Below are 15,414 nucleotides of genomic sequence, written 5' to 3'. Positions count from 1 at the left end.
AATTTAGGAGGCCTGTTAAACTTTTCATTAGACTAATCTGAAAGATTTTAATTTGATTTAATAAACTATTTCCCACACAGAGCTTCTGTTCTGTGTGGTTTATTTTGCTAGGGGATACATTTGATTTTTTCTTCGTTCTGGATTCAACTTTCAGAATGACTGCTTTCACATGTAAATGTTTGTGTCCATGGGTGAAGTTTATTTTTAAAGGTGAGGTGATATTTGAACACTTTATACATTTCAATCAAATTTAGGCATCCTTAACTTTTATCCCCCAGGGTAGAACAAGAAATAATGTCAAGAATTATCTGTGGGCTTTTTCCAATCCAACAACAGGCTGCAGCTAATGTCAGGGTTTCAGTCAGTGAGGCAAGTGAACCATTGACTTCTGACATTGGTAAGTGAAATGGAGTCTTTTAACTTCTTTTGTTTACTAAAAGACAAAACCTTCAGCTCATTGTGGATTTATGTATTAGTTCTCAGATAACAAAAGATAAGCTCTTACTTCCAATATCACTTCCCAGTTCTCAGTAGTGGAGGTTGTCTTTCTCACCTGTTTACTTCATACTGTAATATTCATATTATTACATTCAGACTATTATTCCATTCCATCCTCCCACCTCAAATCTCCTATTTCCCACAGCACTTTTCATGTATCTCTGTTAGAGTAAAAAAGTAACACCAGATTTTATTATGACTGATTTAAATATCTGTTTCACCCACTAGACTATAAATTTCTCAGGATTAAGAATGTTTCTCCTTTAGTGCCTAGCCCTGATTGACATCTACTAAGTTTTAAGTTCACTGACTGGATAAATGAGCCTCTTTCTTTTGGAGCCTTTCTTTCTTTATTATTCTCTTCTTCCTCTTTTCCTACCCCTCTTTTTTCCTCCCTCCTTCTTGATCAGCTTTTTTGAAGTATAGTTTGCTTGCCATAAAATTCACCAATTCTAAGTGTACAGTTTGATGTTTTGATAAATAAACACAGCTATACACTTATACATTAGCCACAGAATCCTGATGTAGTAAAACAGTTCCATTATTCCAAAAAGGTTCCTCATGCCACTTTGCAGTCAATTCCTGGCCTCCCATAATCGCTGGTTCCTAATAATCGCTGACCTGCTTTCTATCACTGTGTTTTTGCCTTTTCTATAATATATATAATACAGTATGTAGTCTTTCATGTCTGCTTTTATTTAACATAATGCTTGACAATCATAGTAAATGTGAAATGACAATCCTTTTGTGTACATAGTAATAACACACTGTATTGATATACCATAATTTGTTAAGGCACTTACCTTTTAATGGACATTTGTAATTTTAGTTTTTGGCTATTATAAATAAAGCTGTTATGAATATTTGCAAACAAATCTTTTAGACACATCTTTTAATTTTTCTTGGTCATATGATGTATTTTTAACTTTATGAAACTGCTAAATGTTTCCAGTGTTGCTTTCTAATTTGCATTCCAACCAGCAATGTGTGAGAGTTCCAGTTGCTCCACATGCTTGTCAGCACTTGTTGACATTTTTAATTATAGACTTTCTGTAAGCATGTGGAGATATCTCATTGTGGCTTTTATTTGCATGTCCCTAATGACTAATGCTGTAAAAATTTTCATGCTCTTTTTTGCCATTTGTATACTTACTTTGGTGTGAAGTATCTTTTTAAATCTTCTGCCCATTTTTAAATTGAAGTTTGTGTCTTACTATTGTTGAACTGTAAAAGTTGTTTATTTAGTCTGGATACAAGTCCTTTATTAGACATAAATTTACACATGTATTCTGGTTTGTATCTTGCCTTTTTTTTTTTTTTTTGTCAACATTATCTTTTGAGGACCAAGATTAATTTTGGTGAAATTTAATTCATCAATTTTTCTTTTATAGTTTGTGGGTTTTTGGTGTATCATTAAAGATACATTTGCCTAACTCAAGATCATTAAGATTTTCTCCAATGTTTTCTCCCAGAAGACATATGGTTTTAGACTATGTATTTAGGTTTATGATACATTTTGAGTTAATTTTTATGTATGGTATAAAGTAGGAATCAAGGTTATATTTGATATGTGGCTGTCCAGTTCTAGCATTGTTTGTTGAAAATATCCTTTTGCCCATTGAATTGCCTTGAAACCTTTGTTGAAAATCAGTTGCTAAATATGTGCGAATCTGTTTCTGGATTTCTATCAGGTCCCATTAATCTATAAGTCTATTTTTCCATCAATACCACACTTTTGATTACTATAATTTAAAAATAATTCTTGAAATTGGATTATGTAAGTTATGCAACTTTGTTTGTTTTTTTTTACATTCTTATGTATCATTATTACTACTTTTTCCCCTTCTCTTCTGTTCAGAATAACCTACTCCTCTTCCTCCTTAGGCTCTCCCTTATCCGCCCAAATCCTAGATATCACAGGCTGTATTTACAGCTTTTACTTTCTTACTGCCCACTTTCCCTTTGCTCCATTTGGGTTGGCTTTCTTCCCTCCCACTAATGAAACTTCTCTCTCACTGCATTTGGTTGTCAAAAAAACCTTTGTTTCAAATCCTTATCCTCCTGGGTGGCTCTACCATATGGCCACTGTTCACCACCTCTAATTCTTAAAGTGTCCTATAGGTTTTTCTTTCTTAGAATTCATTCTGTTCTTCCTGTCTTTTTCATTTCTTCAAGACCCTATTTCCTCATTTTTTTCCTGCTACTTGAATAAAAATGTCCCCCAAGTTTTGTGCTCAGCCCTCTTTCTTTTCCATTTTTTCAGTCTCCTCTGGCCATTAGTTATCCTTTGTCGGTTGATGACCCCTAAGCCACACATCTAGGCTGTACACTTGCAATTCTGCCTGTTGATGAATATTCTACTTGATGCTCCACTGCCACACAAGTGAGAAGTACAACCCATATATATATCTATATAACTTCTGCTATCAAGCACCTAAACTAAAAATTTGAGGAGGATTAGCTTGTAATATTAGTAACTGATTTATCTGAAACAAGAAGGAAGTTTTGTCTTAGTTGTGAAGAAGCTATCATTTCTCTAAAATATCCCCATAATCATTGTGGCTTTGTGTTTTGGCCAAGATCTATCACAGAGTATCCTGTTGCCCTGCTCTTCGAAACATGGATTGTTTCAGATGAGAGCATTCCCTGTGGATTCAAATCCTTCTTATCATTAAATTCTGTAGTGGTAGGGAAGAGGCCATATAAATAAATGTCTATCTGGATGTCTACCTCCCCTTTCTGGTTTGTTTAGACGGGATGTTCATTATATAAGTTATCATCTTATTCTCTTTCATAATAAGTAGATTTTGTATTTTCATTTTTATTCCTCCCACCCCCTCATGTGACTGCATTTGTAAAATTTTAAGAATTAAGGTTTGGATTGCAAGCAGGTTTCTTGCACACTTACTCTGAAGTTCTTTCATTTTTTAGTGGAAGGAACAAGTAGTGGAGTTCTACAGCTTTTTGTTGATGCTGGGGTTCCTGTGAATTCCGACATGATTAGCCATTTTGTGAATGAAGCGCTTGCTGAGACCATTGCCGTCGTGTTGGGTGACAGAGAGGCAACAAAGCAAGTTCCTGTTGCCACAGGTGTTTCTGGGGAATTTTCAACAAGCAAAACGTACTTGCCGGTAGGTGTGGCTCTTCTTTCATGACTTGGAGTCCTGGGGAATTCTGATACATGTATTAAAGAACAGTGAGATGGACAATTTAAACTGGGTATCATAAGATTATAGTCTGTGGGTGGAGATTGATTCCTTGTTGCTATGATCACAATAATATTTTCCCCAGTATTTTATTTTAAAAACTTAAATCTATAGAAAAGCTGAAAGTGTGATACAACAAATATCTGTATATCCTTTCCTTATATTTACCAATTGATAACATGTGACACATTTTCTTTCTCCTTATATGTTGTATATTACATACTATTTTAAAGTCATTTAAAAGTTGCAGATATGATACTTTTAACCACATCGTATCTTCTAAGAACGCAAATACTTTCTTACATAACCAAAATACCATTATCATACTACCAAAATTTAACATTGGTGTATTAATACTGTATAAATATAGAGTCCATATTTGAATTTCCCAATTCTTTCAAAAATATCCTTTATAGCTTTTTTTTAAAATTTAAGGTATTATTTATATACAATCTTATGAAGGTTTCACATGAGCAACATTGTGGTTACTACATTCACCCATATTATCAAGCCCCACCCCATACCCCATTGTAGTCACTGTCTATCAACATAGTAAGATGCCTTTATAGCTTTTTTAAAAAAATTCAGGATATAGCCAATCACATTGCTTTTGGTTATTATGTAAGCTGATATTTTTAATCTTTAAAAGAAAATATATTTTAGGCATTTGTGTTATTTGTTTAATCAGACTTGCTATGTTAGAGTTTCTAATCTATTATAGCAACATGAAATTATACAAAACCAAAATGTACTCTATATTACCAGCTGTTTAAAACTTTGCAGTCACTTCTGATCTTATAGAACACAAAGACATCATTTTATATAGGTGAAACATTTAAATTGAGCTCTTTGAGGCATAAACATAAAGTTACGTATTTGAACTTTATGGCATTGATGTAATTGGTGTAATGTGGTCAGTGTGCCAGAGATCATTTACATAGTTTGGGTCTGTGCTTTCACAGCTCCTTGGTGTCCTGTGTGGTGCAGATGTTCTCAAGGTTATGGTTTTCTCCATGCTAATTTGTTTTGTTTTCTGCCCATATGCTGTGTATGCTTTCATGAGGGTGACTGAATGAGGAAATGTGGAAAATCAGTATAAATAGGCAGTATGTGTATTTGTTAAGAGTGTGTACTTGGCAGTTGGGAAGATCTGAATTTGAACCTTCAGCTATGTTCCTTAGTCTCGTCTGTATAATAGAGATAGAATACTTAGCATCTAAATGATCATGCCCTTACCAGAATCTGCTTACTGATATTTGGGGGGAAGCTGCACTCCCCCACTGTCATATTGTTCCTTATATTCAGAATTTCTTGATCTTTCAATATATTTTAAAATTAGTTTTAAAGTTCTATAAAAAATTTTGTTAGGATTTTTATGGGAAATAGTCCAATTTTGATTGGTTTAATTTTGAGAGAATTGACATTTTTATGATACTGTATCTTCCTTAGCCATCATATAAGATTTTGTGGAAGATTCAGTGTGATGATAAATGATAATTACCTTATTTGGGTGATTATAAGCATCATTTATCTTGTTTTATTTATTTTAGACAAGAGTGTATACCCCAGTGGCTACCCCACAGCCAACTCCTCCTCACTCACCTTCTTCATCTCTTGAGGAGCATGTATTGGTAAAAACTCCTGATTCTTCTCCCTGCGATTCAGGTCACGATGTAGCTTTTCCTGTGAAAGATGTATTTGCTGAAAAAGGTAGAAACCTTACTTCTATAACTTAGTTTAACAATTAAATAAAATTTCATGGTTTGTTTTATAAGATGCTTTGTAGATTCATATACACATGCTTGTTGCTCACTAGGTTTAAGTAAATCATTTTTTCTTGCAAGAAACCTAAGGAATTTGTTGACACTTCTTAAAGTATATAATGTAATAGACACTGAGGTTACTTTAAGTTCATTGTGATGTTAAAAGTGGCGTCTTTTCAAGGTTACTTTCTTACACTTTACTAAATTAATTTGGGAATTTTCCCATTACCGGCCATCACCATTATTATTAATTTCATTGCCTTTCTTTGTATGCCTAAATTTAAGGAATTTCTGAAACAGCCTACCTTACCTTCCTATGGAGTTTATTGACTTATCTTTTTCTTTCTTTTTAAAAAAATCTATAGGAAATGATATACCTGCTGTCACACTTGTTAATACTCCAACAGTTACCCCCACTACTACACCACCTCCCTTGGCATCTCTTACCCCAACTTTGTCAGAGGTTTCCATTGATAAATTGAAGATACCAAGCCCTGAGCTTCCCAAGCCATGGAGTGAAGGAGACTTGCCACTGGAAGAAGAGAATCCTAACTCTCTTCAAGAAGAACTTCATCCAAGAGCTATGTAAGTGATAACATATTCACTTTTAGTAACTGCACCTTTTGTTTTAAACTGTCTTACGTTTACTCATTGGAAACATCAGAAATGATAAATGAAGCACTCTAAACCACAAACTATATTTTAGTAGAAAGAAGTTTAGTAAATTTTAAGTTTTTAAAGTTTTTGTCAAATTTATTTTTACCTTCAACTCTCCTTTTTTAAGCAGTTAAAAAAAAATAAAGATATCTATAATATTGTTAATAAAATAGAAAATGATTTCTCCCCAGTGTGAATCTTCATTTACTAACTTCAGTTTGCTTTTACATTACCACATATCTCCATGTATATTTATTTTAGGGATGGTAGAACTTTCAAGATGATCTATGATTAAAGAATGGAAACAATTTTAGAAAAATAAATCTTTAATTATAGTAGTGCAGCTTATAGAAATACTTTGCTAAAGGAGACATAGTACCTTTGAATCTGTTTTTTTATATCAAAATTCAGTGACCTAATAAGTTCAAAATATGTCATTTTGTTTTTAGTGTAATGTCTGTGGCCAAGGATGAAGAACCTGAAAGCGTCAATTTCCCTGCTCAGTCTGCGCCTCCAGAACCAGTTCCTTCTATGATGCTGCCTGCTGTCACCAAGGCCGTTTCCCCCATACAGATGCCAAGTTCAGATTCATCAACAATGGAAAGTATCTTGAGCATTACTGTCACTGAAACTGAAACTTTAGAGAGACCCATCTCTGAAGGAGAGATTTTATTAAACTGTGGTCAAAAGGTGGCTTCCAAGAGTAAGCTAATTTATGTCAATTGATTTCATTGGTTAGGTTATGATAATTCCTAAGTAATATTTTTCTGTTTTTACTGATTTTCAACATGTATGGTATAGCAGAAAGAATATGGACCCTGTGCAAATTAATTTTTCTATGCCTTAATCTCAGAAAGTAAAATCTCTCTCATAACTCCTGCCCTCCAGAAATAATACCACTCTTAATAGTTTGGGGTATACCTTTCTAGTCCTTTCTTTTTTTTCCTATGTGTGTATGGATACCTAAATATGTACATGTGTGTATGTGTTTTTACTTTGAAAATGGTATTATACTATATATATTGTTCTGAAACCTGAATTTATTTTACTTGTACAATATATTGTGGACATCATTCTGTATTAATACACATAGTTCTACCTCATTTTTTAAATGGCTGTGTAGTCTATTAAGGCAGTGCCATAGTGGTAGGCATGCAGATTGTTTTCACTGCTTCCATACCACACATAACTCTCCAGTGTCCAGCCTTGCACATATGTGCATGCGTCTGTGTGTGTATGTGTGGTCTATTTATATGTATATATAGAGATACACACACACACACACACCTATGCATGTGTATATAGATATATCTTTGTGCACTTACCTGATAATTTCCTTAGACTATATACCTATTAGTGAATTGCTGAGTCAGAATATGCTGCACCTTTAAAATACTGACACTTTGCCAACTTACTCTTCAGAAAGGTTAATCAGTTTTTTAATTTTAATGTTTTTAGTTATATCAGTAGTATATAGGAGTTTTTTCTCAGTTTCATAGTCACAGTTGATATTTTTAGTTCTTTTTAATTTCTGACAAGTTGGAAGAGGAAACAAAAATCTCATCTTTGTTTCAAAATGTACAAAACAAATTGGTGAAATTGAGTATCTTCAAAGTTATTATTTATGAACCTAGTATTTTTATTGTATAAGTTTAAATGTAATGTTCTATGCATTTATGTCAGATTATTTACTGAATTTATGTTTCTTATTTTTTCTAAAATTTACATTGTGATTTCTAGTTTTAGGGGATGTAGGACTGTATCTGACAGACCTAAATGATAGTTTATCCAGTACTCTGCATGATGCCTTTGAAATGGTAAGAAATACTGATTCTATATTGGATTCTGACATGAAGAATTTCTTGATAAACTTGTTGCCATTGGTCAGGGATTTTTACTCAAATATTTTAGCTATAGACATAAAATTTAATAAAATATACAAGAAGGAATTTAAGGTTGTTGCACATCTCATTATCATAATTTCACATTTCATTATCATAATTGTCAGAATGAAAATTGTTATTAACCTCTGGGGCTCCAATAGTTGAAAAAAAACACAATTAATGTAAGTGCAAATGGTCATCTGGATATGTGGCATTTGCAATGTTTCAGGCAGGACTTTAGCTGTTAAAACCAACTCTTATAATAAATACATTTGCTTTTTTTCCCTAACCATGATTGTAATTCTTTGTGCTAGAAAATAATTTAATTCAGTAGCATAAAAAAAACTGAAATAGGACCCAGGGATATTAACATTTCCTAGTTATTATTCAGCTATATGGAAGAAAAAATTAGCATTTAAAAAATATCTTATTATATATTTATATAATATAATACATACATAAAATATATAATATATACATATACATATATATATCATACAGAAATGATAGGAATTTTCTTTTGAAAAACTGTTAAGGAATAGAAATCTTTGTATATATTTTTAAATTACCTATGCAGGGAAAAGTGATTGTACTAAACTTTCATCTACATTTATCCATAGTCTTTGCTATACATTGCTGTTATTGTTGCTCTTCTTTAAAAAAATAATTTATTTGATAATTTTTGACATCTGTAGAGCCTGTAAGTCTGTAAAGCCACTACAGTAGTCAAGATAATGATCATACCTGCCATCCATCACTCCCAAATTTCCTTTATGCCCTTTTGTAATCCCTCCTTCTCATCTTTTATTGTTCCTCTCATTCTCAACACCTCTCCTGGCAACTGGTGGTCTACTTTCTGTAACTATAGATTAGTTTGCATTTTCTAGAACTATCCAAATGGAATCACATGGTATGTATGCTTTTTTTGCCTGGTTGCTGTAACTCAGCATAATAATTTTGAGATTCATCTGTGTTTAGTGTGTATCATAGTTCATTGCTTTTTATTGTTGAGTAGTATTCTATTGTATGGATGTACCAGTTTGTCCATTTACTTGCTGATGGACACTTGGGTTTATTCCAGTTTTTGGCTATTATAAATAAAACTTCTATGAACAGTTGTGTACAAGTCTTTGTATGGACATAGGCTTCCATTTCTCTTGGGCAAAACCTAGGAGTAGAATGAATAGATAATTGTGGTAGATGTATGTTAAATTTTTAAGAAAAGTTGTTTGGTCTGCTAAAATTTCATGTAGGCTTTTTGCATCCACGTTTTATATTCTTATAAATAGGTATATTGATCTTTGCTTAGGCACGTGGTTCAGTTACTTAAAGGTAGTTTTACACTTTTGAGTCTTGCTTTTGAGTTTATTATATGAGTTAATATATATATGAGTAATATATATATATATATATATGAGTTAATATATATATGAGTAATATATATATATATCATCAGGTGTGCAGTTATGTCGAGTCCTTTCTCAGGTGTTTGTGCCTCCAGCCTCATGTGGTTATTTCATATGCATCTGCTGATCAGTACTCAGCTTAACTCTCAAAGGAGATCCTCTTCAGATTGCCAGACTTCTCTTTGTGTGCAGCTTTCACTTTTCTGGTAGTCTGTCTTATGAATTCTTACTGTCCTAATTTCCCTGGAGTTTCAGCTTCATCTTCTCAGCTCAGGAGCACTGAGCTCTGCCTAGGTTCTCCCTCCTGTTCACAGCCTGGAACCTCTCACAGGCAGTTAGGTTAAAACCATTATAGGGTTCTAATTTATTTCCCATCTTTCAGGGATCACTGTCTTTTGTTACCATGCTACTTTTGTCCCATGTTTTGAAATGCACTTCTTCATACACTTTGCCAATTTTTTAGTTGTTTCAAGGGGTTGAATAAATCTCATTCTTGTTAGTCTATCTTAGCTGCTCCAGCTAGAAGTGAAATCTAGCTGCATTGTGTTTCCATTTCACATAACATTATATGTGATCATGATAAAAAAAAATTGGTGTATTTAAAAGTTATGTTGTTCTATCCTCTTATATTCATAATGCTAGAAATTCCTTAAAAGCAACCATTTGAAGTGATGTAAACTAGGACTGTATATTAAATTTGCCAGTGGAGCTTTTAGAAAATACCCATGCTGGGCCTATGCTCTGGTATGTTGATTTAGTAGGTCCTGGGGGTTGTGTGGTATGCATATGTTTAGGTGGTTAGAAGCCTAGGTCTGTATATTTTGAAAAAGCTTCCAGGTATTCGATATGCATCCTTTGTTAACAAATATAGCTAATCATTTTACAGATGAAGTTGAGTGAGGTTAAATGACTTGTCTGTGTCACAACTATTTTTATATGGTTACATGATAACACTTTTTTTTTTCATTGTAAGCCAGTAGCTATAAATTTGAGTTCTAATAGAGGCTTTCTGAACCCTAAAGCTTAAGTTGCAAGAGGCTGGGTGTGTGTAGTGGGGCATTTCTTAAGTCCAACAGCTTTGGAGGCTGTGTAACATCTTTTTACTATCAAAGACACTTAATAGTATACAGATGCTGAATCTGGAATTTCTTATGTCCAAGTAATAAAATTTGTTAAAACAATCTGCTTTGTATATAGGAATATGAAATAGTTCATTAAGGAGACTTTCAATAAGATTTTAATGGAACAATTACTTTTCTAAAAGTAAGTATTTACTGCAAGTAATTGAGTCCATCCTGAAAAGCGTGGAAATCACTTTTATGAAGTAATATTGGGGGAAGGCATAAATGAGGTATCTTTATTTTCAGAGAGCATTTGGCTTACTTAATAGGTCATTATGGAATTTTTATCCATTCTTAGAACTTTATCATGGTGCCAAAGCATGTTTAAGTTTGTTTAAATAACTAAACTGAAGCAGGACTAAATGATAATTTATATCTTCCTTTTTCTACATTTGACACTATAATTTTGATATTTTTACTAAACCTAAATCAGATATGCAACAAATTTATAATAATGTCAAATGTGGAAGTACTTTCTTGAAAAACCAAAAATAAATTGAATTCATGTATCAATAGGCATTTATCCATATGTAGCTGGGGTGTAAGGACTTGTAATCTAGAGTTAATAATTTCATTAAAAATAAAATACTTGAATAAATAATACTACTAATGGAATTTATAATAATGTAATACTTGTATTTATAAGGGAGTCCGGGTTCTCTGACTCTGAGGCCCACACTGTCCTTCACATTTGGGGCACCTCTGATTTAGATACCAGGAGGCCTAGGCTGGGTGCTCCAGTGAGGGATTTCTGTACCAGCATCCTAGCCAAGTACGATGGGTCTGCCCAGAGGCAAAGGGACAAGAAACGGTCTCTAGGTGCCTTGGTGTATTTCTACAGTGTTTTAATTGTTACCAGTGGTCTGGGGTGTGGTATTAGCACTTGCTGAAAGGATTAAGGCCATCTGTTCCAGCCCTCTTGTTCTACAGTTGAAAAAAACCCTGAAGACCTGTATGGACAAAAGGGCTTAAACAATTAGTCTACAGTGTGATAATTGATCAAATAGCTGTATTTGTAAGTGTACATGAGATTAGAGGAGGGAAAACTGCTCAAAGTTCAATGACACTTCACATAGGATATGATATTGATGTAGGTCTTTAGAGACGCAACATGATTTTGCTAGGCAGCAGAGAAGGAGAAAGATGTTTCAGAAGCAGATATAGCATGTGTTAAAGGATAAGAACCAAGAAAGAGAAGGGTATAAGTAGAAGGTGTTGAAAATCTAAGTGTGATTAGAATTTACCCACAGAAAGAAATCTAGAGAAGTAGGTTGAACCAGATGATCATAAAGGCATAAAGATCCTTTTAGGCTATGGAAAGTCTTGGGTACTGTGGTGCCCACTAAGATTTTTGGGGCAAGGGAGTCACAAACTAAGATATTTAGGAGGTTTTCTAATCCAGTATTTGGCTTTGGAGGGTAAGAGAGGAAAGAGTGAGTGCTCATAGGTTCCCCCTCAGATTTCACCTGTACCCTTTCAGCTCAGTTAGGCCATTGTACTCCCTGATAATACTCTAGGGAACCAATATCTGCAGCCTGGAGAATTGATTCACAACAGAGAAGGTACTGTATACTGCACAACATTTTTACGGTAGTGTCAGAGTAATATTGCTACTGTGAAATATTCCTAATTAATTTCTAGGGAAGATGTATTTGCCATCATTCCAAACTTTGTCCAAGAGTCTCCAAGGGTTTCATATTAATTGTAAAACAATCTAATTAAAGGATGTTGAGGCAATTGATATTCCTAAAAGAGAAGTCAGTTTAGTAACTAAGAAGAGATAAAAGTGTATAGAGAAGACTTAGGGGAAATTTTAGAAAATCTTGAATGCTGAGCTAAAAAGTTAGATTTTATTTTGTAGTCAGTAGAGTCATCAACAGTGTTTCAGCAGTGATTTCTTCATATATTCTAGTGAAAAAATCCACTTAGTTGAAATTAAACTCATTTTAAATGAAAAACATGAGATCTTTAGACAGTAGAATTTTTATTCCATTCTTGATTAGTAAATGCATCAATTAGAATATTTCCAAATCACAAAATGTGGTAGTGATTACATATATAATGTTTAATACAGAAAGAAAATAGAAGTCTTGATTTTTTTAGTGTTTTATTTATTTCATATACTTGATCAACACACTTGTACTTTTTGTACTTTTATACTTTCCCAGGGAAAAAAACTTCATCAAGTATGGTTAAACTAGTGTTCCTCAATCTGTTCACTTATAAATATATAATTATTTATAAAGGGGTAGTAATCTTTATATCATTTAAGGTATATTCTCCTCGTTGGCTGTTAATTATAAAGTCCACACAATTTTAGACAATTTTGTTTAATGAAGAATGAGAGATAAATATTCTATTATTATGATTTTAAGCAGTATGAGCAACATGTGTGGGTCAGCATTTAGTGTTTTATTTTTTATTTTGGTATCATTAATCTACAATTACATGAGCGACATTCTGTTTACTAGACTCCCCCCATCATCAAGTCCCCACCACGTCCCCCATTACAGTAACTGTCCATCAGTGTAGTAAGATGCTGTAGAATCACTACTTGTCTTCTCTGTGTTGTACAGCCCTCCCTGTGCTCCTCACCCCCTACATTATGTCTGCTAATTGTAATGCCCTCTTTACCCCCTTGTTCCTCCCTTCCCACCAATCCTCCCCAGTCCCTTTCCCTTTGGTAACTGTTAGTCCATTCTTGGGTTCTGTGAGTCTGCTGCTGTTTTGTTCCTTTAGTTTATTTCTTTGTTCTTATACTCCACAGATGAGTGAAATCATTTGATACTTGTCTTTCTGCCTGTCTTATTTCACTGAGCATAATACTGTCTAGCTCTGTCCATGTTGTTGCAAATGGTAGGATTTGTTTTCTTATGGCTGAATAATATTCCATTGTGTATATGTACCACATCTTCTTTATCCATTCATCTACTGATGGACACTTAGGTTGCTTCCATATCTTGGCTATTGTAAATAGTGCTGCGATAAACATAGGGGTGCATATGTCTTTTTTCAAACTGGGCTCCTGCATTCTTAGGGTAAATTCCTAGAAGTGGAATTCCTGGGTCAAATGGTATTTCTATTTTGAGTGTTTTGAGGAACCTCCATACTGCTTTCCACAATGGTTGAACTAGTTTACATTCCCACCAGCAGTATAGGAGGGTTCCCCTTTCTCCACATCCTCGCCAACATTTGTTGTTGTTTGTCTTTTGGAAGGTGGCCATCCTTACTTGTGTGAGGTGGTATCTCATTGTGGTTTTAATTTGCATTTCTCTAATGATTAGCGATGTGGAGCATCTTTTCATGTGCCTGTTGGCCATCTGAATTTCTTCTTTGGAGAAGTGTCTGTTCAGTTCCTCTGCCCATTTTTTAATTGGATTATTTGCTTTTTGTTTGTTGAGGTACGTGAGCTCTTTATGTATTTTGGATGTTAATCCTTTATCGTATGTCATTTATGCATATATTCTCCCATACTTTAAGATATCTTTTTGTTCTATTTGATGATGTCCTTTGCTGTACAGAAGCTTTTTAGCTTGATATAGTCCCACTTGTTCATCTTCAGCATTTAGTGTTTTAAATAATAAAATTTTTCTTATGTGTTTTATGGCTATCTAATTTGGAGGTTGAAAAAAACAGATAATGGTTATTTAACTTCATAAAAAATAATATATTAAAAACAAAGCCTCTCACTAGATGTCTTATTATGCTAATTTCTAAGCTTATCTTTAATGTAGTGTTTATATGGTGTAATAATCACTTTCTAAAATACCTTTCAAGCAGTCAAGGGTTATGGATCAAGGTATTTGATAAATACTTCTTGTTTTGACTTGGTTTTAATATAATGTTTTGTTTTTAACAATTGTTTCTGCTTTCTATAGGACTTGGAAAACAGTTTGGGTGAACTCAGTGCAGGACAAAGGCCCAGGCTGACTGCAGCAGCAGAGAGCCTGTTGGTGGGACCTTCTATTTCTGTGCAGCAGCCTGTTGCTCATGCAGAATCTCTGGACCAAAAATGTGCTCCCAAGCCATTATCTCAGCAATTTGACACAGTTGCAAGTATATACCAAAATATTGCCTCTTGATGTATTATTTATTAGAATATTCACTTTGAATCCCATCAAACTTTCTTTGTACTGTTTCCATGTCGCATGCTATTATTCCCTTTTATATTATAATCTACAGTAGTGTTCCTAATAGGAGTTAAGAAAATCATAACTATTTTCAGGTGGGGGTTTGTAAAAAGTTTTTATTAAAAGGGTCTTTATAACTGAAAAGTTTGGTAAGAACTTTTTCTTTTGTATCTATATTAGTGTTTTCCCAAATGTGATTTATGTGCCACTGTTAGTTTATGAGCCATTGGGTGGCACATGAGATAATTTTGGTAGTATGCATCTATACATTTAAAATTTTTTAGGAGTGATGCATTTATTTTAACATATATCATAAAAATATAACTCAAACATCAGAATTGTGACATTGACACATTTTGTTTAGGACAAGGTTAAATTAGAGAATACTGTAGAAAATCATTCTCTGTGTTAAATGAATTTCTGACACTGGCTCATTGTACTCATTACTATCTTAGAACTTCATTACCTAAACTTTCTGGTGTAACACTTTGGAAAAAAGAGCAGAATGGAGATCATGTATCACTAGCATCTACAGCTGATTCTCACTATTGATGGTAGTGTGTTCTCTGGTCACCAGGAACCCTGAATTAATGATATTGAACCACTGCCCCTATGGGAAATACAGAGCTAGGTTCCTGAAAGCCTCTGATTGTAACATTTTTGTCAACTAATCAATACATGACTTTGTTTTATGTGTGTTTCTGTTTAAAGCCACTTCTTTTAATATGTATTGCTGAGTCATTGATATTG

General features: G+C 33.6%; 1 protein-coding gene across 4 annotated transcripts in view; it reads left to right on the top strand.

Moving 5' to 3' along the window:
* Window positions 1-15,414, top strand: part of KIAA0586 (KIAA0586 ortholog) — a 170,482-nt gene that overhangs the window by 80,460 nt on the left and 74,608 nt on the right. For all 4 annotated transcript variants that reach the window (XM_057488412.1, XM_057488411.1, XM_057488410.1 and 1 more), the window contains 7 exons: window positions 279-397; window positions 3,430-3,629; window positions 5,255-5,414; window positions 5,833-6,052; window positions 6,574-6,827; window positions 7,865-7,941; window positions 14,413-14,590. In XM_057488412.1, coding sequence (XP_057344395.1) covers window positions 279-397; window positions 3,430-3,629; window positions 5,255-5,414; window positions 5,833-6,052; window positions 6,574-6,827; window positions 7,865-7,941; window positions 14,413-14,590 — 1,208 coding nt within the window. The remainder of the gene's footprint in view (window positions 1-278; window positions 398-3,429; window positions 3,630-5,254; window positions 5,415-5,832; window positions 6,053-6,573; window positions 6,828-7,864; window positions 7,942-14,412; window positions 14,591-15,414) is intronic.

This window comes from Manis pentadactyla, chromosome 11, assembly GCF_030020395.1.
Source record: "Manis pentadactyla isolate mManPen7 chromosome 11, mManPen7.hap1, whole genome shotgun sequence".
In the NCBI taxonomy this organism is placed as follows: Eukaryota; Metazoa; Chordata; class Mammalia; order Pholidota; family Manidae; genus Manis; species Manis pentadactyla.
Note: the sequence above shows the minus strand (reverse complement) of the source record. Positions and strands in the feature narration are given on the sequence as shown.